The sequence below is a fragment of the Dendrobates tinctorius genome, unplaced genomic scaffold (assembly GCF_039654945.1).
Source record: "Dendrobates tinctorius isolate UK_male_01 unplaced genomic scaffold, ASM3965494v1 ptg000156l, whole genome shotgun sequence".
Taxonomy (NCBI): Eukaryota; Metazoa; Chordata; class Amphibia; order Anura; family Dendrobatidae; genus Dendrobates; species Dendrobates tinctorius.
Window position 1 is genome coordinate 88521 of NW_027361823.1, and position 25214 is coordinate 113734.

General features: G+C 44.3%; 2 protein-coding genes across 2 annotated transcripts in view; one reads left to right on the forward strand and one right to left on the reverse strand.

Annotated features, from left to right (window-relative positions):
• Positions 1–5411, forward strand: part of NOC3L (NOC3 like DNA replication regulator) — a 90599-nt gene extending 85188 nt beyond the window's left edge. The window contains exons 19-20 of the mRNA XM_073548122.1: positions 2491–2575; positions 5158–5411. Coding sequence (XP_073404223.1) covers positions 2491–2575; positions 5158–5277 — 205 coding nt within the window. The 3' untranslated portion in view covers positions 5278–5411. The remainder of the gene's footprint in view (positions 1–2490; positions 2576–5157) is intronic.
• A 52-nt stretch (positions 5412–5463) lies between these two features.
• The window catches only part of PLCE1 (phospholipase C epsilon 1), a 579770-nt gene continuing 560019 nt past the window's right edge, over positions 5464–25214 (reverse strand). Inside the window, exons 29-33 of the mRNA XM_073548121.1 lie at positions 23549–23755; positions 22375–22542; positions 22022–22240; positions 19338–19550; positions 5464–10361 (exon numbers count right to left, since the gene is read on the reverse strand). Coding sequence (XP_073404222.1) covers positions 19371–19550; positions 22022–22240; positions 22375–22542; positions 23549–23755 — 774 coding nt within the window. The 3' untranslated portion in view covers positions 5464–10361; positions 19338–19370. The remainder of the gene's footprint in view (positions 10362–19337; positions 19551–22021; positions 22241–22374; positions 22543–23548; positions 23756–25214) is intronic.

The following is a 25214-nucleotide window of genomic DNA, read 5'->3' on the forward strand; positions in this document are numbered from 1 at the left end:
GGACGTCGTTAAAACCATGATCAGGGCTCGAAAGCCAGCTTCAGCCAGGATTTACTATCGTACCTGGAAGGCTTTCTTCACATTGTGCGAATCTCGAGGACAGGTCCCACTTCCCTACTCTCTTCCAAAGATCCTCGGTTTCCTTCAGTCGGGCCTGGACGCCAGGCTATCCCTGGGCTCGCTTAAGAGCCAAGTGTCAGCGCTTTCAGTGCTCTTTCAGAGGCGTATTGCTAATAAGCCGCAAGTGAGGACTTTTCTCCAAGGGGTTTCCCGTTTGGTTCCCCCCTACAAACATCCATTGGAGACGTGGGACCTCAACCTGGTCTTGACAGCATTGCAGACACCTCCTTTTGAACCCCTTAAGGAGGTCTCACTCCGCCTTCTGTAACAGAAGGTGGTCTTTCTGGTGGCAATCACCTCGCTACGCAGGGTGTCCGAACTTTCAGCACTTTCCTGCAGACATCCCTTTCTGGTTTTCCATCAGGACAAGGTGGTTCTCCGTACAGTCCCATCCTTCCTTCCGAAGGTTGTGTCCAGCTTCCACCTCAATGAGGAAATCTCACTACCATCTCTTTGCCCGGTTCCTGTTCATAGAGTGGAGAAGGCTCTGCATACGCTTGACCTGGTCAGGGCATTGCGTATTTACGTGTCTAGGACTGCTCCCTTCCGGAAGTCTGATTCACTTTTCCTTCTTCCAGAACGCGTTCGCAAGGGTCTACTGGCTTCCAAAGCCACCCTTGCTAGGTGGATCAAGTCCACCATACAATTGGCTTACCGACTTGTCAATTCTCCTCTTCCGGCAGGTATCATGGCACACTCTTCGCGGGCAGTAGGAGCCTCTTGGGCCATTCGGCATCAAGCCTCGGCACATCAAGTGTGTATGGCAGCCACTTGGACTAGCCTGCACACATTTACAAAACACTACAAAGTGCATACTCAGTCCTCAGCGGATGCGAGCCTGGGTAGACTGGTCCTGCAGGCAGCAGTACCCCAAATCTAGGGGACTGTCAGCACAATATCCGTCCACTACTTCCCACCCAGGGACTGCTTTGGGACGTCCCACGGTTCTGTGTCCCCCAATTAGGCGACAGAGTAAAGGTGATTTTTGTGTACTCACCGTAAAATCTCTTTCTCTTAGCCTTTAATTGGGGGACACAGCTCCCACCCTGTTGCCCTTACGGGCCGTTGTTAGTTGAGCTCGTACATAGTGGCCTTCTTACAGGCATGGTTATGTTATTTGTGTTACGTTCCTCCTAATGCTTTTGCACAAAACTGGAGAAGGCTGACGCCGTCCAGGGGTGTATACTGTAGAGGAGGAGCCAAAGTTAATCTTTTTCAGATTATGCATAGTGTCGCCTCCTAGTGGACAGCAGCATAACACCCACGGTTCTGTGTCTACCAAATAAAGGCGAAGCGAAAGAGATTTTACGGTGAGTACACAAAAATCTCCTTTTCAACTGCTGCTCAGCAATATCTGTACATTGTAATAAGTCTGTGTAGGGGACTTTCACTGTTTGAGCGCCCCTCCTCTGGGGTTACAAAACAAAATGAGTTACCTACATTAGAAAGAATTGTCAATAATTTAAAAGAATATCTAAAAATACCAAAATTTTCTCAAGGTACTGCAACAATTATAATGTACCAAAGTACCCTATCCTCAACAAGGAAAACTGCAAACCAATTAATATTCTAACATTTATTTTAATATCCTTATAATTGACTGAGTGTATAGCTGGGAAACAGGATGACTACTCCGTGACTTGGGGTCTTGTGCACTCCTTCATATAGTGCTTCTATATTGATAGGACATTTTCCTTGTTAGTCACTGTTGCTTTTATTACTACATGCATACACAGTGTGTATTTTTCAGACTCTCTCATCGATTTGTCTTTTTTGTGCCTCTGCACTCCATTTATTATTTTGTGTTGCTCACTAGGAAGTATATCTTGTAACCCTGTCTTCTTTTAGACTTCAGTCTCTCTTTTCTGTCTCTGGGGCTTTGCTTATGGCCTAAGAATCCAGTCTGATACCCCATAGTCTATAACTTAAATTCACTTCCTTGGAGATTCCTGATGGGAATGAACATAAAAAATGAAATGGAAATGCACTTCTTTCTCATGGGACCCTCTATGCTGTAGACCTTCAGTTAATGAGTTCGATTTTTGGATGTAATGGAAACAGTCTTGATTTATAATTGAATGCAATTCTCCATTTGGAAGAATAATCTGATGAACCGGAAGATTTTTAGCCTCAGGAGTAGTGAAGGGATGAAAGGTCCAGCTAGATAGGGGTATAAAGTGTGGGATGTGCTGTTTTCCTCCTTGATGAGGCCTTGACGACCTACACTGGCATCTGAGACCATTATGATGTACTGGGCTCACTTATGTGGCAAGTCCTTATCGCTTGAGTAACATCCTTTTTTGGAGTGAATGAGGTACAGTGTAGGTGTTGTGGTATCACTATCTTAATTTGTGTATTCATTATTTGCAGATCTCCTGTGGAATTATTTAGTGATTACTCTATGAATGAAATGAACTTCAATCCACCCATTCCAGAAACTGTTCCCAAGATTAAGGTATTTACTGAAATGTTTTCATCTGCTTAAATTTAAGTAGCAGGATTGGGAGTGTTTGTGTCGTATTCCAGAGAGCGCACAATTAGTGGTATGATAAAACTGTAGGTTTATTGTCAACGTGTTTCAAAGTCCACCGACTCCTTCCAGGACAGCCATTCATAACCTGGTGGACTCTGAAACGTGTTGACAAACCTACAGATTTATCATACCACTAATTGTGTTGTGTGGCAGAGCGCGCAGAAACACTTCTAATCCTACTACTAAAATCTACTGTCTCGTGGAAGCTTCTGTATCTGGTTTTCAGGCTCTATAAGTGTTGTGTCTCACGCAACATCATAAGGTGAGCAGTTCTACCTTTTAATGTGGAGAAGACATTATTGTGCTTTTGCATTTCTTTACGTCTGCTTAAAGGGATTGCTCAGTCACAGCATATTGATTGTTGGGATAGGTCTTCAATATGAAAACCATGGGGGGTGTCCCACCGATCTGGTGATTTGTTAAGACTTTGAATGGAGCCACAAAGCCCAGTTTCATCCATTGTGCAGCGCCAGCTACTGCAGGACAGTTCTGTTCTTTTGATAGTTGCTCTGCAGTACTTGTCAGTGGCTGCTACATTTTTTTTTTTGAGCTGTGCTTTGCAGCAAGTTCAGCCCCCCACCGATCTGATCCTATGGATAGGTCATCAATATGCTGTGGCCTGACAACCCCTCCGTTTTCATACATTCAGGTTTCGCGGTTTGTACTTAAAACATTACATATGTCAATGAGACTGCTGAGTTTGGGTCAGGAACCCCACAGCCAGTCTTGTAGGAGGTTTAGTGAAGTGGACGTGTTTAGTATAAGAACCAGTTTAGACATATCTGTGATGCTGGCGTCTCGCCTCCAGTTCTTATTTTCATGAGTATGAATGCTGTAGGTAATTATCCCGCTAGATTTTGGGCACAACGGTCTAAAATACTGCCCCAAAAGAAACACATGCTCAGCAACTGGAGAAGTTGGTGTCCAAACCAACCATATTGCTATAGTGCTAGAGGAGGATAATACTATATAATAGGGTTCATTCACAATGTATTCCAATGGATCCCAAATAAGGGATATGAATAAGGCTCAAGAATCGTCCTCCGTTCCTCCGATTCATTTCTACATGTAAGGGAACAGTGTTTATAGTGAGAAATGTATACATGGCTTCACTGCTTCTTCTCAGTAGCATCTAAAGTGTGTCTATAGATCAGCCTTCCTCTCCGTCACAGATCTGCCTAACTAGTTCAGGACCAGAATGTTTATTCCCATTTGTGACCAGGCACACTTCCCTTCAATACCCCCCCCCCCCCCCCCCCCTCCAAATTATGTCAGGTGTAATTTTTTTTTTAATTTTCATACACACTAATAGAAATGACTATAGTTCACATTTTTTTAGGATCCCAAAATACTTTTAAAGTGGCAATGGGGTTATTGTATCCCCCCCATCGTTGCCTTTTTGTTTATTCAAGTAACACTCATATATACGAATGTCTTGACTATGCATATATTTTTAAGATTTGACTTCCCTCTTAATTGTACAGGTATAATAGCCCCCCTCCCCCCAAATAATGTCCTTCAGCACAAAATGACTGGTGAGATCAAACATTCCAGTGCACCGTCCTACCTCCTTGTTTTGTATCAATTTCCGCTCTCCTTTTCATTGATTTGATTGGAAACTTTGGATTTACAGGAGCCTGAAATGTATGTATGTAGGTAGGTAAGTGCCATAAACTGTTTGGCCACGCCAAGCATGTACCGAACGCATGTGATTGGTTTGAAAAGTAATTTTGTGCTGAAAGACTCCCTTTACCATAGAGCAGGGGTCAGTAATAGTGATGAACTTGCTCGAGTAATACGTTAGAGTTCACGCGGCTTGCGCAACACATAAAGATTGCCTGTTAGGCAATCCCCGCATGTGTTGTACAAGCTGTGGGGACTCGAACATAGAGCACCCGAGCATGCTCGGATATATCTGAGCACGGTAGCTCATCACTAGTCGGTAACCTGTGGCACTTACACAATTGCGAGACTACAACCACCAGCAGACATTGACCGATGGTGGTTAGGGCATACTAGAAGTTGTCCTTTCACAACAGCTGAAGTCTGGACCCCTGACAGGTCTGTATCACAGTAAGAAGTAGGTGACATTTATACCGCCGTCTGACTGCACCATTAATCGGACCGAGATCAGAATGCAGTGTGGCCGGCTGGTTTTCTTACCAGAGTGTGATAGCTGCATAGAAATACATGAAGATGTCACCCTCGGGTCGGGAGAGCCACCAGGCAGTCCATGCGCTGCCTTCTGTTTTCGGTCCAATATATATGGCCAATATATATATGGCCAATTGATTGTGGATTTTTTTTTACCACAATCGTTTTTTGGGGGGGGATATCGGAAAATGTTAATTGCTGAGTTTTTGCCATGAATGTGACAAAAAAAAGCAACATGACCGCACCGCATGAATTTAACTGGGCGAGTAGCTCCAAAAAATTATTTTTTGTTTTCCTGTGATGGAGGGAGTAATTTAAATATCTAATAATTTTGTGTTTTTTGATTGCAGAGTAAAGGTAGAAGCCATGAGCTGAGTGAAGACTTGCAGAAGATGATTGAGGAACAGCTTGGCAAGGTCCCATCAGCCGTGCTGGACTTTGCATCACAAGTGAAAGCTGTGGACCCATGATGGTGGTCAGAAAGATAAGATATTCATTATGAGTTCTCAAGGACTTGCAGATATTTATTCAGGACTTTTTCTAGGTCTTTGTAAATATGTGAGACAGAAACACTCTGTGATAAATTAAAGGTGTTTTTTTTTTAGTCAGCTTTTTCTTATCAGATTGCCATAATGATCAGAAACCTTACTGACAAGTCATGAAGCAAACCATCTTTATTCTCAACATATACAAATACAACAAGTGTTTCAAGTCTGTATATATTAAGTAGTCGAATGGAAAAATCATTTTTACAAAACCAACACTTCAAAACTGGCACAAAAAGTCAAGATACCGTCACACATTTCATAACATGCATAAATCAGGCACAATGAAGACAAAATAGCAGAACGCACATTTATTACACACATCAAGATACGTCAGTGCCCGATACACAGTGCGAATGACCCTACTGGGTAGTTACACTGCTCCATGCCCCTGGTTCACCAGTGTCTGCAATGTCACATTAGGGTTAAGCTCCTACCATGATCTTTAGGCTGTGTGCCCACAGTGCGATTTTTAAGCGTTTTTGCCGTGATTTTCGGCGCGAAAACGTTTAAAAATCATGTACAGAACGCCCCCCATGCATTCCTATGGCATTCCGCACATGCTGTGCTAATGCTGCGCTTTTTTCCGCGGCGGAAACGCATCGCGGACAAAATCGCAGCATGCTCATTCTTTTGTGCGGAATCGCAAAGAATTGCCGCAATTCCGCACCCATAGGAATGCATGAGAATCGCTTACTTCCCGCATGTGGCTATGCCCACCATGCGGGAAGTTAAGCATCTCATGTGCGGTTGGTACCCACGGTGTGGAGGAGAGGAGACTGTCCTCCAGGCCCTGGGTACCATACCCCTGTAAAAAAAAAAAGAATAAAAAATAAAAAATCGGGGTATATTTACCTTCCGGCGTCCCGCGCTGCATTCCCGGCCTAAGCGTTCCCAGTAATGCCTTGCGGCAAGGTCCTGTGATGACGTAGTCTCGCGTGACTCTAGCGGTCTCGCAAGATCACTATAGTAACGCGACACCAACGTCATCACAGGTCTCGTAAGGCATTACTGGGAACTCTGATGCCCGGGATGGCAGCGCGGGACATCGGAAGGTAAATATACCCTGATTTTTTTATTTTTTTATCATTTTTCACATTCTATCTTTTACTATCTTTTACTATTGAGGCCGCATAGGCGGCCTCAATAGTAAAAACCTGGTCACACTTGTCAAACACTATGTTTGATGAGCGTGACCAACCTGTCAATCACTTTCCAAGCAATGCTTCAAATCGCTTGGAAAGTGCTTGAGAAAATCGCAGAAAAAACCGTGCGATTTCTGGGAAGGAGTCCGGTTTTCTGTGTGCGTTTTAACACGCAACGTGGGCACATAGCCTTAATGTTGCAGATTTTCGCTGTGCAAAAAAACACTGTCTTAAAGTTCCAAAAGTTAGGATTTTGCTTCACAAAAATCTGCAAACACCAAATACTCATTGTGGGAACGAAGCCTGAATGTCCCTGTAGAACATTGAGCACTATTACCCGTGGAAATGTCTGATAATTTAGGGTGCTCATACACCTTAAGAGAAGAAACGGCCAGAAAATTCTGGTAGCATCATCTCTGAAAACAAAAGGATTGGGAGTTTAAATGCAAACCGCACCAATTTTCCATCTTCCAAAACAGAGGCCCTGTACCCATTAGATGGTTGGCCTGTGTCTGATTTGGGCAACTTTAATTCATTTCATCACACAAGGTTTTTTTTTTTACTTGGGGGGGTTGGTGGTTTAGTGTTCCTAGCACTTAATATGTTTTTATGTGGGTGACTGGGGGGACCCCCTGGCTAGTCAAGACACCAGTCTGAAGTGCCCAGCTCCTGCATGAACTGAGCCCACAGAGCGGTGTACCGGTTGAGTAGTGCGTCTGTACACCGCTCATGTTGGAGCTGTGCACTTCGGAGTGGTTTGATAACCTATTGGTGAGGATCTCAGGACCCTGACTGCGACCGATCAGAAACACTATGTCTGGAATGTAACAAAGAAAGATTTTCCGAAATGATACTTGGGGGTGGATTCATCATTGCTTTTGCCCTTTTTTTTCCCCACTATGGGGGCGGCTTAACTTATCCAGATGCTTTAAAGCCTAATGCAACAATGAGAAAAGTCAGAAATGTTTATTGTACACGTGAGAATAAAATCTTCCAATGTTTTTCTTGGCATAGTTAAGGACTAATGTGTTACATTGTAAAGCTTATTGAAAAAATTTGTGCCTTTTAGAGTAAAGAGATGCATAAAGGATAAGCATCTCTAAATTTCTGGCCATTCATAAAATATTTTTTTCATATTGACAAATTTGGCTCAAATGCCACCAGTGAAAAAATAAAGATTAGGACAATAAAATGACTTAAATGATGAATCAGGGCCTTAGACTATCACCAGTTCAATAAGTACATATACATAGTATTAGTGTTACACACCGATGCAGAATCCATGTGGATTTCTCTGATTTCATGTTGCCCAGCAAACACCACAGTTCCGTCCTCGGTGACACCAGAGTGCAACTAACAATCTGCAAAAGTGGTCCGAGAAGTTTGATTTGCTGTACAATAAATAGCATGTTACTAGTGATGAGCGTGCACGGATAAGGTGTTATTTGAGCATGCTCGTGTGCTAATACTATGAGTCGCTGCCGCTGTTAGGCAAAACCTGCATGTGTTGCGGCTGTCGAACAGCCACAGCGACTCGAACCCAGAAGATACTCTTCAAGCACGCTCGTATGCTCTCATCACTACATATTAATTACAATGCGCTTGTATTAGGCCCGACTATCTGATCATGACATATCACAAGAATATATGCCAGATAAGTGCGATATCAAGAATGGAGAAGATTGCAGATGAGTCAGATTAGGTAACGGCCATGTAGCAAATTCATAAGGCTTTGAGAAACCTGTGATCAAGAAGAGCCTGAAATGTTGACTTCCGCTCTATAAGGGTAGATATTATGTGTACATCCACCGTAATTTTTCTGCCTTTTACAAAGAACGGTTCATGTCTTAACCCCATACAAATTGCCGTTCAGTATTTTACAAAGAGCAAAACACTTCTTCGAGCACGATGTGCACGTTTAACCAGCAAGGGAAAGCACAAAACCACAACTATGCCAGCGTTCTGTGCTGCCTTTCCCGGCCCCATGAACTTGTCTGGCTTCTAGTCAAATGGAACCAAACCTAGTCCTATGACTTCAGGTCTACAGAAAATAAATACTACAGTAAGTTTTCTGAAATGTATGAGAAGGTTTCTCAGACAACACGCAGTCTACAGCAACCGCCTGGTACAATAGTCCTAGATCTGAGAAAAGTGCCTACAAAGAATGGCACACCCGACCTAGAGTAAATACACGTACTTCAGCAATCTACAAGCCAATTTCTCAGCTCACAAGTCTGAATAGACATAATAAGATAATTACACTTTCATTCGTGACAAGGCCCATTAGGCAGAGCGTAACAAGAGCACAAACTATTTACATTCACAGACGTGATCTGATTGTCCATGATGAAGCCCAGGTTACCAATTAATGGGACTACTCTGTCCAATTTCTTTCAATTTCCTGGCTCATGTCGTTAGATACTGTACAATGCGAGGCAATGTGCCGGCCGGGCTCCATGTTGTGTATAAATACAAGTTTTGGATAAATTAAATGTATCCAGCTTAGATATGTGGCACTGCCCACAAATAAAGGAAACACCTACTACTCACTACAGGTCTCCTCTGAGGGAACGAAATAAAATAAATAGCAAAGATTGCCGATATCTGAATAATGTCTATAAGCATCGTAATAGGAACTTAAAGTAACAACCGTCACTAAACTAAAATAATCCTCTACCCGGAAAGAGTCAGAGTCTCGGGCTTATACACAGGATAAGCTAAACGGATCATTGCCCGAAAATCAGCCTGGGGGGGGCAATGAAGGGTACGCCACCACTGCGACCTTCCTCGTACAGCAATCCAAATCCTGTGCGATGGCAATATTAGCGTAATTTCCCTTTATCAACCACTCTCAAATAATTATATATATAAAAAAAAAATACTAAGACACAAACTTTGGGCTCAACTACTAATATGGTTTAAAATAAAAAATACAGCAGAAACGGGAAGAGGAATAATGTGCACGGTCCTGGGTGTATGGGTGTTCAATGTTTATGAAAATATGTTACAGAGAGGCATTATATAAGGTATGTGCGATACCGGCTGGACCAACGCACTAGTTCAGCGCCATATTTGTAGCCCACGTCTGGTACGTTTGATTGCTGCTGTACATCAGATGTAGCGCATACAACATAAAAATAATCACATTTTTTGTAAACAAATAAAACATCTTAAATAAGTGTCTGACACCGCCAAGTACTAAAATCATAAGGTGCTACGTGTCCATAGAAAAATGAATAAAAGCTGTATAAAGACAAATATTAAATATAACACCCCAAATATATAACGATACAGTAAAGAGCGTCTGACATTACAGCGCACTGTGGGACTCACCAGGACATGGCTGCTGTGCTTTTCTGCACCACACATCCTCTGCGGTGACTCTCCTACTTTACTTCCACGTAAGACTAGTAATGAGGGTCACATCTCTGCTGTCATTTCACTGGGGTATAGATGTACATTTACATACATGCCCCAAAATATTCTTCAGCAATACCCAAAGTGACGCGTCAATAGACTTCACCTGGTCTTATAAAGTTTACTTTCCTCTGTGTCCTTTCCTTTGACCATGCTTCACATAAAACGGCCAAGACCCCGAAACGCTATTCTCCATATTTTACGCTGCGCCACCAAAAAGCTCCTGCTGTCCACAGGAAATCCGCTGGGATAAAGGCAAAGTATTCATGGGAAATCCACAGTTGTATCACTTGTGTCATTTTGGCAGTTTCCAATTTTTAAGTAACTGGAAGTACCAAGGTGCAGTAAGTCTCCTACAGCAGGATCGATGTCCGCTGGCGTGCGTGTGTCCGACGGAAGCGATTTCTTCTCTTTTTCTTCCCGCTAGATCAGAGCATAGACCGCAGCCTGCAATACATAGGTGTGGATAAGAGTGTATCATGGCAGATTTCATGCAATTCACACAATTATCTTTTTTTTTCTGCTGTTTTTGGTTCTTTCCTCTGTTTTTTTTCAGACATTTTTTGAACTCCATTAAGGAATGAAGAAAACGCTGTTTTTTTTGTGGCAGAAAAGATGAAAAAAAAAAAAGCCTAAAAGTAAAACATCCAGGCATCTTTCAGGAGTCTTTTAAGCACTCCCTTTGACTTGTACTGTAAGTGTTGAGTGGTCACCTAGTGGTAAATGACTGAAGTATGTTCATTTTACTACTTTCAAATGCTTGACGTCTATTGGACGCCTGAACGTGTAAAAGAATCTCAAAAGCCTGAACATATGAACAGAGGTGTATTCACATATTGTATTAATGAATGTTTAGTCTTTTGAGCTTTTTATTTTTTCTTGTTTGTCACGTTTTCTACACAACAACAAAAAACATTGAAAAAAATACAGTGTGACCACCCCCGAAATAGCGGTCGTCTCTAACCTGTGGTTCCCCTTCATTTGCAAAACAAACATCATGTTCTGATAGAGGCAGCCGTGGGCTGAACAAAGTGTCCGGTTTGGCAAAATATATGTAAATTGTAAATAAATGGGAAACCTGGAGTATGTATGACTTTCCTATTCCACATACGCTTATATGTCAATACATATGTGATTTGTGTATAAAGATCAAACTTATAAGGATGGGGATACCTTCTACGCTTGTATTTTTGCAAATAAAAATAATCCTTTTTAATATTCGGTTTCTTATTTTTTTTTTAGTTTGTTTTCCGTAGCCGCTGTGTTTCACTGTCTTTTGCTGACTGAAGAATGAGTTATTGAAAAATCAGTCAGTGAGATCACTCTTACGGGGAGTTTCTAAGATTGGTCTGTTGGCTCCTCAGCTTATTTATGACCACAGACCACATTAAAGTTGATATTCACATAAGTCAGCTCAGCAGAATTTAGAAAAAGGCAAAAAAAAAATCACTAGCTCTTGTCAGTAGCTCACCGACAGATTCTCAGTTCTCAAAATGCTATTAACCTGCAGATACGGGGTTAATCTGCAAGTTAATAATTTTCTAAAGCTGCCCGGCCTCTGCACTGAAAGCCTGGCTAACGTGGAGGAAATTATCTTTTTTTTTTTTCCAGGTAGCCTCTAGCTTTCAGTCATAGAGGAGTGGCTTTAGTCATCGCTCAGTACATATTGAGCGGTAGCTGTAATCACGCTCCCGGCACAGACTGACAGCCGGCTCTGTGCTGATACAAAGCTGAGCCTTCTAGCAGTCAGTGCTGGAGGCGCAGTTACAGATGCTGCTCACTATGTAATGAGCAGTGACTGAAGCTGCACCTCTATGACTGAAAGCCGGAGGCTGCCGGGAAGAAAACAAGTTAATTTCCATCCTGGGCCGCACTGTGAAGCCCAAGCTACCAGGAGAAATTATCTGTATTCTTCCCGGCAGTCTCCGGCTTTCAGTCATAGAGGTGACTGAAGCTGCACCTCTCAGTGCATAGGTGAAAGGCGGCTGTAATGGCAGCTTTGGAATGCCATTAACCTGTAGATTAACCCCATATTTGTAGGTTAACAGGATTTTGGAATGTCACCGTTTTCCTTTGAATTTATTCGCAGCCAGCAATGTACAGAAAAGCAAAAATGTCTATAAAAACAAATTGGTGCAAAATTTATATTGAAACCCAATTGCAAAAAACTGTTTTGAATACAAATACTATTTAGTATTATGGGGAAAGAGAATTAAGAATGGCTAATATTTGAGGAGGGCAAATTATCACCACTGCAATCATTTTCTTCAGGGGCTAAATAAAATGGGGGGAAAAAAAAAGTTTCCAGGAATCGGTAAGATCATATATAGCAGTTATATAATGTAGCATTATTTCTGACATTGCCGCGTTTGACATGCAAGAAAGTTCTGGATGTTCATTTGTGTCGTGTAAGAATACAGGAGTGACAACCTAATAAATTAGATCTTGCAGAAGGGAAAAAAAACATTAGTGCACAAAAATAAACACATACCATGCAGGAAAAAAAACTCCAATCAAAAGGTCCACAGCTTGCAGAGGAGTATGTACAGTAGTGTTCAAAGTAACAGCAGTGTGTTCAAAAACATGAGTTAATCACAGTCTTTATACTGGTTTTTATTTCCAGCATTGGGAACATTGCACACTGTTTTATAATTCAAAACACGAAGAGAAATGCAAAAAATGTTCAACTACTATATAGAAAATAGCAAAAAATGAACATTGGGCTCTATTAGAAAAACAGCAGTGTCTGCATTTGTCTTTACAAACTCACAATATGTAGTTACTCTGTCGCCTTATTGGGGGACACAGAACTGTGGGTGTTATGCTGCTGTCCACTAGGAGGCGACACTATGCATAATCTGAAAAAGATTAACTTTGGCTCCTCCTCTGCAGTATACACCCCTGGACGGCGTCAGCCTTCTCCAGTTTTTGCTTAGTGTCGCAAGGAGGCACACCTAAGATTTTTTTCTCTCTTCCGTTTTTTTCCTTAATTTTTTTCAACGGATTACAGATGAAGAAAAGCGGGTCTCCAGTGAGACCCCCGGCATGGCTCCCTCCTCGGTCCCCTATTAAGGGGTACCCGGTTGAGGTCGAGATGGCTCTTCCCCATGTCGCTCCTTCCCCAGTCCCTCGGGTACTGGTTCGAAGTCGAGAACCCCCCCTCCTTCCCCAGTTTCCTTGGGCTCTGGGTTGAGGTCGAGGGTAGGACGAAGCCCCCTGACGGTGACAGCAGCACCCTCCCTGATCCCCCTCTGGGGGCATTAGGTCGAGACACCGCAGGTAGGGCCTGTACCAGGCACCATTCGGCCACTTACATGTCCAGGGACCCCAGCCCAGCTGCGGGCTCCTGTTTGGACCAGGGGAGGTGCAGGCAGGCATGGCTCTTGTCAGAGACAGGGCTCCCGGCACCCCTGTCTCTGCGGCAGCACCAGCTGCATAGCGCCTCAAAGGGACCCCCCACAGGGCCCAGGTGGCGCTCATGTCCCCACCGCTAGCCTACCGTTCAATCCGGGGGGGTCTGGTTGGAATCCGACCCTCCCCCGGACAACCGCGCCGTCCTGGAGCCCTTCTGGGCATGAGCTATCAAATTTAGGCCGCGGCTTCGGCCTAGCCGAAGTCGCCGCCTTATTCCCGCCCCCCGGCCCGCCCCCGGATGACAAAAAATGACACTACATTGTCATAGAAGGGGCGGATCGAGACAGGAAGGGCGCGCTTTTACATAGCTCCGCGCGCCCTTTTCAGCTCTCCGCCCCCTTCCCCCTCCACCTCAGAATCCGGTGGCCATCTTGCTGCACCTGAAGAAACTGAAGGCAGCACAGCAGTCTCTGGGGGGCACAAGAGGATTTACCAGCGCTGGACCTAGGGGGAGCACCGGTGGGGTAAGATCACAGCTGAGTCCTTTGTACTCAGCTGTGAGTTCCTGTAACCTATAACGCTCCCCTACCCCTCCTTTCCTCTGCGTAGATACACCTGTAGGGCCTCTGCGAATAGTTACTATGTCGGGCTCAAAAAAGGACCAGGCAAGACTGCTTTTGCGCAGTCTGCACAGCCTGCAAGGCCATTCTCCCCAGCGGCAGCACGTACCCGCACTGCTGGGACTGTACCCAAAGAACAGCAACGCTTCTGCGGCCGCTACTGCGCCAGAATGGGCGACTCAGATGTCGCAGTCTATAACAGATAACCTGACCTCCTCACTACTGCAGGCTCTGCAGGGTCATGTCTTGACTATGAACGTTACCCAGCAAAGGGACGTCCGGTATCAGGAACAGGCCGCTTACGACAGTTCGAGACGTAAGCGGACCCACAGGGAAAATCCTTTTCTCTCCGGTCACTGAAAGGTTTTGACCACCGGCGCAAGCCTTACAGGTTGGAGCGCGGTACACCTACATCACAGAGCGCAAGGCAAGTGGTCACCAATGGAAGTGACCATGCCCATCAACATCTTGGAAATTCGGGCCATCTTCCTGGCATTGAAAGCCTTCCATCACTTGCTAGCAGACTCTCATATCAGAGTGCAGTCGGACAATGCCACGGCGGTGGCATAAGTGAACCATCAAGGCGGCACCCGCAGCATCCAGGCGATGAACGAAGTAACACGTATCCTACACTGGGCGGAGGATGCGAGGTCGGTACTCTCTGCGGTCCACATTCCGGGTGTGGACAACTGGGAAGCCGACTATCTCAGCCGTCAAGGAATGAACTCGGGGGAGTGGTCTCTCCATCCCGAAGTTTTCCATCAGATCTGCCATCGTTGGGGGACCCCGGACGTGGTTCTGATGGCATCCCATCTCAATGCCAAAGTTCCCAATTTCATGGCCAGGACGCGCGATCCGCAGTCGCTCGGAGCAGATGCCCTGGTTCAGGACTGGACCCAGTTCCAGCTTCTGTACATTTTTTCCACCCCTTCCCCTGATCTCCAGAGTCCTGAGGAAGATCAAACAAGAGGGTGTTCCCCACCATCCTATTCACTCCAGACTGGCCCAGGCGTACATGGTACGCCGACGTAGTGCAACTCACAGCAGACACTCCCTGGCGTCTCCCCACACGTCCCAAACTTCTGTCACAAGGCCTGTTCTTCCACCAGAAATCAGGGGCTCTCAATCTGACGGCGTGGCCATTGAGACCTGGTTTTTGACCCAAGCAGGTTTTTTCATCGGACGTTGTTAAAACCATGATCAGGGCTCGAAAGCCAACTTCAGCCAAAACTTACTATCGTACCTGGAAGGCTTTCTTCACATGGTGTGAATTTCGTGGGCACATCCCACTCCCCTATTCTCTTCCAAAGGTCCTCGGTTTCCTTCAGTCAGGCCTGGACGCCGGGCTATCCCTGGGCTCGCTTAAGAGCCAGATGTCAGCGCTTTCAGTGCTCTTTCGGAGGCATTTTGCTAACAATCCGCAAGTGAAGACTTTTCTCCAAGGGGTTTCTCGATTGGTTCCCCCCTACAAACATCCGTCGGAGACGTGGGACCTCAACCTGGTCTTGACAGCACTACAGTCACCTCCTTTTCAACCCCTAAAGGAGGTCTCACTCCGCTTTCTATCACAGGAAGTGGTTTTTCCTGGTGGCAATCACCTTGCTACGCAGGGTGTCCGAACTTTCAGCTCTTTCCTGCAGACAACCCTTCCTGGTTTTTCATCAGGACAAGGTGGTTCTCCGTACAGTGCCATCCTTCCTTCCGAAGGTTGTGTCCACCTTCCGCCTCAATGAGAAAATCTCATTACCATCTCTTTGCCCGGTTCCCGTTCATAGAGTGGAGAAGGCTCTGCATACGCTAGACTTTGTCAGGGCATTGCGTATTTACGTGTCTAGGACTGCTCCCTTCCGGAAGTCTAATTCACTTTTCCTTCTTCCAGAAGGCGTTCGCAAGGGCCTACCGGCTTTCAACGCCACCCTTGCTAGGTGGACCAAGTCCACCATTCAAGAAGCTTACCGCCTTAACAATTCTGCTCTTCCGGCCGGTATCACGGCTCACTCTACGCGGGCGGTAGGGGCCTCTTGGGCCATTCAGTATCAAGCCTCGGCACATCAAGTGTGTAAGACAGCCACTTGGACTAGCCTGCACACATTTACAAAACACTACAGAGTGCATACCCAGTCCTCAGGGTATGCGAGCCTGGGTAGACGGGTCCTGCAGGCGGCAGTACCCCAAATTTAGGGAACTGTCAGTACAATATTCGTCCACTGCTTCCCACCCAGGGACTGCTTTGGGACGTCCCACGGTTCTGTGTCCCCCAATAAGGCGACAGAGTAAAGGAGATTTTTGTGTACTCACCGTAAAATCTCTTTCTCTTAGCCTTTAATTGGGGGACACAGCTCCCACCCTGTTGCCCTTGCGGGCCGTTGTTATGTTTGGGTTCTCATATTGTTTGAGCTGGGTTCTCATATTGTTTGAGCTCATTTATGGTAGCCTTCTTACAGGCATGGTTATGTTTCTGGTATATTCCTCCTAATGCTTTTGCACAAAACTGGAGAAGGCTGACGCCGTCCAGGGGTGTATACTGCAGAGGAGGAGCCAAAGTTAATCTTTTTCAGATTATGCATAGTGTCGCCTCCTAGTGGACAGCAGCATAACACCCACGGTTCTGTGTCCCCCAATTAAAGGCTAAGAGAAAGAGATTTTACGGTGAGTACACAAAAATCTCCTTTTTTTGGAGGATTTAGCATTCCTGTGAATCACTAACCTAATATTTAGTTATATAGCCACAGTTAAAAAAAACTGTTAAAAAAACAGTTAAAATTGAACTGCTTCACATCTATGTTGCAGAATCAACCATCTTCTGGCCCCTGCCAACTGTTATTCCAGCCCAGGATGCTTGGACTACATTCCACAATTATTTGGTGTTTGTTGGCTTTGCCTCAGAAATGGAATTTTTGATGTCACCCCACAAGTATTCTATCGGATTAAGGTCCGGGTTTGGGCTGGCCACTTCATAACCTCAATTTTGTTGGATTGGAACCAAGATTTTGCTCGTTTACTGGTGTGTTTAGGGTCGTTGTCTAGTTGAAACACCCATTTCAAGAGCATATCCTCTTCAGCGTAAGGCTAGTTTCACACTAGCATTTTTGCCTGCAGCGAACGGCGCCGCTAAGCCCCACCCCCTCCGGTCATCGCCTATGTCGCACATCGCTGCATGCGATCTGCACACCCTATCTTTAGCATAGGGTGTGCTGGCAATGCGCTAGTAGGATTTTGCGTGCGCTGCGCCCTTTTGACGGTGCGCCGAACGCACCATGTTGCATTTTGGTGAGCTCGGAGCACCGTCAAAAGGCGCAGCGCACGCAAAATCCTACTAGCGCATGGCCAGCGCACGGTCTGCGCACCCTATGCTAAAGATAGGGTGTGCAGATCGCATGCAGCAATGTGCGACACTAGGCGGAGATGACTGGAGGGGGCGCGGCTTAGCGGCGCCGTGCGCTGCAGGCAAAACCGCTAGTGTGAAACTAGCCTAAGCAACATGACTTCTTTAAGTATTTTAATACATGCAAACTGGTCCATGATCCCTGGTGTGCGGTAAATACCGGTAGGTCCAGCACCATAGTAAGGCTGTGTGCACATAGCGAGAAACATGCCCATATCATGATGAGCACCACCATGCTTCACTGTCTTCAGAGGGCACTGTGGCTTGAATGCAGAGTTTGGCGGTCATCTGACGAACTTTCTGCGACCATGGATCCAAAAAGAACAATTTTACTTTCATCGGTCCACAAAATGTTTCTCCATTTCTCTTTAGGCCAGTTGATCTGATCTCTGGTTAATTGTATCTGCTTCAGTACGTTTTTTGTTGTGTGTTTTTTTTTTTGTTTTTGTTTTTTTTAACAGTGGGACCTTGCGGGGACTTCTTGCCAAGAGATTAGCTTCACACAGGCGTCTTCTGTCACAGTCCTCACAGGTAGACTGTCTTTGATCATCTTGGAGTTGATCATTGGCTGAGCCTTTGCCTTTCTGGCTGTTGTTCCATCCATTCACATGGTAGTCGTCCGTTTTCGTCCACGTCTCTCTGCTTTGGCTTTCCATTATAAAGCGTTGGAGATCATTTTAGCTGAACATCCTATCATTGTCTGCACTTCTTTGTAAGTTTTACCCTCGCCAATCAACTTTTTAATCAAAGTACGCTGTTCTGAACAATATCTCCAACGACCCATATTTTTCAGACTTTCAAGGAAAAATGCATGTACAACATGTCCTGGCTTCACCCTTAAATAAGGGCCACCGGATTCACACCTGTTTCTGCACAGAATAATTGACCTCACTAATTGATCTCCACATTGCTATTATTTTGAACCCACCTCCTTTCAATTATTCTGATACACAGACTCAAAAACCTGCAGATCATGAATGCCTGCAGATCATGAAGGCCGAGTCTGATGGTTTTCTGAGAATCTACTGCACCAACTGGTAAACTGTTTGACGTGTGGTAATATAATTTATACCAAAAACAGTGATTAATCTGGTTAGTCATATTGGACTGCCTTTTACACTCTTGTAGGGGTAGTTGACATTCTCTTGGCTGCCCGGCTTTCCATCTGGATCACTTGTGTAGCTCACACTAGACCAGAGGTCTCAAACACGCGGCCCCTGAGGCAGTCATCTGCAGCCCGCGGGGCACCACGTCTCACTCCGAGGTAGGTGGAAGGTGGCATTCAGGAGCACGCGATGGCTGTTCTGTGCACACAGGACCTGGGATGAGGTCACAGGAGGGGGAGGAGTCAGGGGTCACATGATCAGGGGCCTCAGTGTATGCAGGACGCTGCTGTCTGTGCTGGTTGTCATGGTGCTGGATGAAGGTAAGTTTCTGTGTGGGGTCAGGGGGGGTTTACAGGGTGGATGTAGCAGAGCCGTGGGTATGAGGTACGGAGCGGAGCCGTGTGTGTGCGAGGTGTGCTGAGCGGAGCCACGTGTGTACGAGGTGTGCTGAGCGGAGCCGCGTGTGTACGAGGTGTGTTAAGCTTGAAAGTAATGCGGCCCGCCAGCTCAAATTTTTTTTTTATGTGCGGCCCATTTACTCTGCCAAATTTGAGAACCCTGCACTAGACAGACTGCTCGCATTGTACATTTATGGCTGCATTGACTTTCTATATGATTACACCGCTAATGATGCATAAAGTGCTACATTCATGCTGATCATCTCTCCGTAAAGGTCAGTGCTCGCTGGATCATCCTCTGCAGAGGACAGGACGCGTTAGTGCTGCGTGTACGAGTTCGGTCTCACTGCATGGTAGATTCCATGATGCGGCTGGGGAAATATGTTAGTACGAGTTAGAAACAACCAAAGATCTATTACACAAAGCAGTACAAGCCACGGTTTAGGTTTTTTTTTTATAAAACACAAATATACATTCTCTAGAAATGGTTAGTAGTTCATTTTTTGGATTTAGTTCATTCAGTAACTGGAGTAAAAGAGGAACAGGTAAATCACCCATACCTGCATGGAATAGGATGCACACAAATATAGCGGCTATTCACTGATGTCATTGAAGGACAAACTGCATGCAGGTTTCTCATCTCTAGTCTGGGTACCTTCTGGTGACATGATCTGAGGCGACAGTGTGAAGTTCCGAGACTGCCTGCTTGATTTTGCCAGTTTCTTCAGTTCACTTGCAATAGAAATGCCTTTTCTCTTATCTTCTCTTGCTGCCTGCAGAGAAACATCTGTGCATAAGACGTACATTCACCTCGTCAAGCTTCCCGATCCCTTTCCGTTAGGGATGTGTATATCTACATTCTGTGCTCCGCTGTATTTTATATTCCTTGAGGTGCCGCAGTTCAAGCGAGACGTTGTAGGTGATGCTGGATTTATGATTGTTACATCTTGTATCTGTAGCAATTATACAATTCCCAGACAATTTACCAAACCACGCGCCATTCCAGAGTTACCTGATTACACGGATTTCCACTTAGGAAAGCGTACAGGCACTGTTCTCATCAAACAGCGCAGATAAAAAAAAAAGTGCCCTCACTCATGGAAAGTCCATTACTGTGCAGACTCCCTGAACAATCTGCCTAAAGGGAAGCTGTCAGCAAGATTCCACATGACAAATTATTTCTATATGCATGTAGCGCTTTGTAAGATAAGTCCAGCAATATCCAGTACCTTTATATGGCCAGTCCGTTCCACCATTTCTGACAAATACCTGTTTTAACTGATATGTAAATTACGCTGAAGGGCTATTTGTAGATCTGAAGCCTCTGTCACTCCAGCTCTATCCCCCACCTTGCTCCGCCTCCTCCTGCTGCTTGACTGACAGATCCTTTGCCTGATGTCACACAGCATTGAGGTGGACAGTGAAGCAGAAGGAAGCAGCACTGGGCAAAGAATAGAGCTGGAGTGGCATAGGCTTCAGATCTACAAATCGCTGTTTAGCCTTGTATATCAATTCAAATGCTGATTTCTCAGTAATGGAAGAAAAGACTGACCATGTAAAGATATTGCTGAACTTGTCTTTGAAAGAGCTCTATACGTATGAGTAGTCTGGAGGTAAAATCCTGCTGACAGATTCCCTATAATGATGGGGCAGAGTACTGGAGAAATTTCTTTTGCCAATCGGAGAAAAAACTTTTCAGCAGTACAATACCTGCACAGTCCTCTCTTCCTTGGCACTCATCTTTACGAGTGATTCAGAGAGGACGAAAAAGTTGAAGATATGGGCGAGTCACTGGATGTTAGTGTGAGAGTCTGTGTAAAGGGGGCGCAGTCTGTGAGAGATGGCTGCCCTAAAGAGCAGTCTGTGTAAGAGGGACCTTTTGGACTCAGTCTGTGAGGATAGAGGACTATAGCAGGCAGGAGGTGTGGGAGGAAAGGCGGTAAAGATCAGTCTTCGAAAGGTATTGTAGCCATGGGAGCAGTGTGCTAGAAGATGGACCAAGTATTTTGTGAGAGTGGCATGGGGTGCAGAATATGAGAGAGAGGCGACCATGGGGAGCAGTCCATGATATAGAAGGAAGGATAGCAGTCCATGTGAAAAGAGTGAGCACAGGGAGAGGTAGATGTCAGAGGGCGCCACGTTGAGCAGTCTGTGTAAGCAAGAAGGCTGAGCAGCATATGAGAGATAAGAAAGGGATAGAGGATCATTGGGAGCAGCCTGTATAGCAGAGAAGTATGGGGAGCAGTCTCTGAGATAGTGAGAGTCAATGATATGATAGGGCATGTATAGCAGTAGGGGTAAGAGGAGCGAGGCTAAAGGGATTCATTTTTTGGAGCGAGGCAGGACTATCAGGGGCCTTTCCCATTGTAGACATTAGTCCATAGGCCAACAAGCTTTATTTCCGGTCCCCGGGTGCAGCACCGTCTCTCGCTGCTGCGCCAGTCTTTTGTAGTGGTGAGTTTATCTCGGCAATATTACAGCCAGTCATTAAGGTCAGCCGCTCAAGCCTCCTACATCTTCAATGTTGCTCAGTTCAGTGATTGACTGCAGCTTATCAACGTGTTGACACCACTGCAGCTAATCACCAAAAACCAGAGCAGTAATGAGATTCATCACTGGAATCTGGAAGGGTAAGTAAAGCTCAGTTTGTTTGTTTCTTTTATAATACATTGCTCTGCCTATGAACTAAAGTTAATTGAAATGAGACAATCCCTTTAACTTTTTTTTTCTACCCTTGACCACTGGGTTTTACGACATTAACCCCTTTATAGACGTTACTTCTATGGTAATTACTACAAACCTTTTAACATCTATAGTGAATTATTAAGACCTACACAACAATATTTATTTGCTCAGTTTTGGATCTCTGCCCCATTCAGGAGGAACGGCGCTCCGGTCTCACTTTGTATTCATGTATGGTTATATGCAGTGAGACCAGATGAGAGTACACTGATAGACAAGTTATTTTCGTTACTTAGTGACGCTGATTCACTTTTCAACCTTCACAAAGTTATATTTGACAGAGTAATACTATCTTCAAAGCAAAGACACAAGTGATAAGACAGAGCAGGTGCCTGGCAGGTCGGGCACAAAATGTACCAGTCTGCATAGCAGACATTTAATCCTGCAAAGGGCGACTGACCGGAAATGACACAGACATCCTCTCTGAAACCTAAGAAGGTGTTACAATTTCTGAATACTTCAGCTTAAAGAACATCCACACACATCCTGAAGGTTACTGTACCTGGACCTGCTCCTTTAATTTGAGGATGAATTTCCCTGCTCCCTTCCATTTGCTTTGGGCATGGAAAACACATTCGTGGTCAGAGAGAACCCTCTGAGATGTTTTTGTGGTTGACGACTTCTTTGTCGATGAGTCTTTTGTCACCTCTTCCAGGAGCACATAGTCACTCGGGTTGGGATGGTTTAGGATGGTGTATGAATATTTGGCTTTGCTGAGGGCCTACGATAAGAACACAAATGAATGTTACTGACCCCAGCAGCATACAGAAGTTGTGGTTTGTGCAGCCTTATAGATAAAGAGGAAACCGTCTGGGATCACCCTGAATGTTGGCGGCACCGAGACTCTTCAGTTACCTGTTGGATAACGTCTTGTGCTGTACTGAATCGTAACGCTCGTATGACAGTGCGGGGCTGTTCTGGAGAAACGTCATGCACCTGGACAAAGAAGCTGTCATCATCTGGAGTGACAGGCAGCTCCTTTTCTTCCTTCTCCTCCACAAGTACGTTTTTATCATTGAGGTTCTAAGGAAACAAGGAAATTGTGTTACATCTATCAACAACAGCATAGAAAACCTATAATGGCTCCTAATCGATTACATTATACACTGCCTTTGCTTCATTTTTTGGTATGTATGTTTATTTTTGACATAAAAGAGATGATCCAATGTTAAAAAAAAAAAAGAAATGTTTTTTTTTTTTTTCCCCAAAAAAAGTCCCATTACTGCCAATGGTCTGTGACCGGTAATATAGTTCAGCTCTATTCACATGCTGCTGTTTTTTGGAAAAAAACAAAACAAAGCTGTTTGTAATTTGGAAGAACTTCTTTAAAAGGAGTTTTTAAACACCAGAACCCCTATCTATATTACCTATTTTGTCACATGATCAGTATAGATTCCCATCATCAGGGTGCCCGAAACTTGGCCGTGCAGATTAGACCATTGTGGTCTTTCGGTGGCACCAGCTGGTATTTATGTAATGTGTATATAAGATGACATTCTTTTGTCCAATTGGGGGAAAAAAGATGGGAAAGTTTGTGTTTTCAAGTTTCTCACAGAGACCTTAAAAACAGACCATTTTATCCTTTACCATTCGCCAAAAAAGCATAATTACACAAAGAGATGACATGGTCACAATAATATAGGACATCCAATAACTGAATTCATACCTGTTTTTTTTTTTTTAATTATTGCATTAATACTCAGGCAAAACTAATACATTGTGCTATAGTGGGGTACATTGCATCATGTGTGATGCACGGCCCAGGAATCAAAAATCACCATAAAGAAAATCCCTCACACTTCGGGATCATACATCGGTTTGCTCTGGAACGTTCCTTTAATTCCTTTTCACCATAATTTGCTTCTCACTGACGGTCCCTATTCCGCCCTTGATTTCCCCTTTATTCTTTCCACACTTCTCGGAGCCAAACTCTTATCTCTCATATGACCACATGCTATTTTTAAGTACATTTTATGATTTTACGACACAAAGTACATCAGCAGCTAATTCATTATGGAAGAAAACATACTTCTTCTTGAGTTTTGAGAATAATTCTTCCCACGTATCCTTCTTCTGGAAACCAGCTATTCAGGATCTGCAGGATGTCTTCTTCTGGGCCCAGCACCCTTTGAAATGGCAGTTTCTTGCATTCATTCTTGTCTTTTGATATAAAACATTTTTCCTCCATTAAGAAATAATCCTTGCTTGTTTCCGGTCTCTTTTTAGTAGCCAGAATCTGTGGACAAACCAAAAAAATAGTGTATTGTTAATTCACAATATTTTCTCTGGGGCCAATATATTGATGGATTTTTTTTAACCTCCATTTCAGGAGTGCCATCTGTAATCATAAAATGTCTGTACTTTGAGAACTTGCTATGTACAAAGAACTGGGTCTAAAGTCTTCAGGAGTTCTCATCTTCGACATTCATGGCATATCCATTAATGTCCAATAGGTGAGTACCACCCTGGATCTGCGGACATCTCTCCTGTACCAGTCGGTGACTTGTACTGTTTAAGATTATTGTACTTGTTTCTATTATGTATACTCCTCCTCACATGTAAAGCGCCATGGAATAAATGGCGCTATAATAAATACTAATTCACCTCTTTGGGAGAGCTGGACACAGCTGAGTTAATGAATCAAGTATTTGAGATAGGTGCAGGTCCGAGTGAACCTCACCATGTTCTGGTCTAAAATAGTTTCTTCGAAGAGTAATATATACTCCAAATAATCCTCTAATTTTTCCATGCGTAGTAACATCGGATATATGTCTATCACAAGACATGGATTTACTATTCCATCACAGACATTCATGGTGTATCCACCAAATATGCCCTAAGTGTGATAGATACAGTATGAGTACCACCTGAGACCCACGCCTATCTTGAGAATATATCGCCAGAATCATCATCACTACATGAGTACAGCACCAGAACAAGTCACCAGAACCACCACCAGTTTTGTTCAAGCTGTATTTGTCGCATGACGGACGCAAAAACCCTCAGACATATCCCATTATTTATAAAGAGTGTATGTTTATTTTCTATTAGGGTATTTGCCAAATCCTGGACACCTTGATTGAAACCAAATGGCCCCGATTCTAGTTACGCTTTATTAGTTTCCATAACTATCTTTGAGTTCTACATATTGGACGTCAGGTATGAATACTGCTATTTTTTCTCCTGTATTGTGTAAAAGGTCTGCAAAAAATGACTGATTCTGTATTAACTTTGAAATTGCACTCACTGTAAAGTCACATCCCTAAAGTATACCACTTCTTTTTTTTCTTTTTTTTTTTTACTTTTGATAACTTTTGCAACTGTTTGCAAAAAAGGTAACAATTCTAGTGAAAGTGGTCATCAGAATTTATTGTGTAACACATTGGAGGGGAAGGAGTATGTGCATTAGTTTCTGAGCCATTACTTTGCTTTCGGGGGCGCCATTGGTTTCATCTGCCTAGGGCACCAAAATACTTTGTCCCAGTCCTACCTGCCCCTGCGTAGCGGGAGCATATACCAAACCAGTGTGTGGAACCGTGCGCCTAGCCTCGGATGCACCAAGGCTGAATTGAGCATCCTCATTAGTATATTTAATTCAGTTTCTGCAGAATGGAGGCAGTGATCAGATCACCAAAAGTGCAATTTTTATAGGGTCTACAAGGTTATGCGCCTCATTTACACTGTCATTTTGAGCT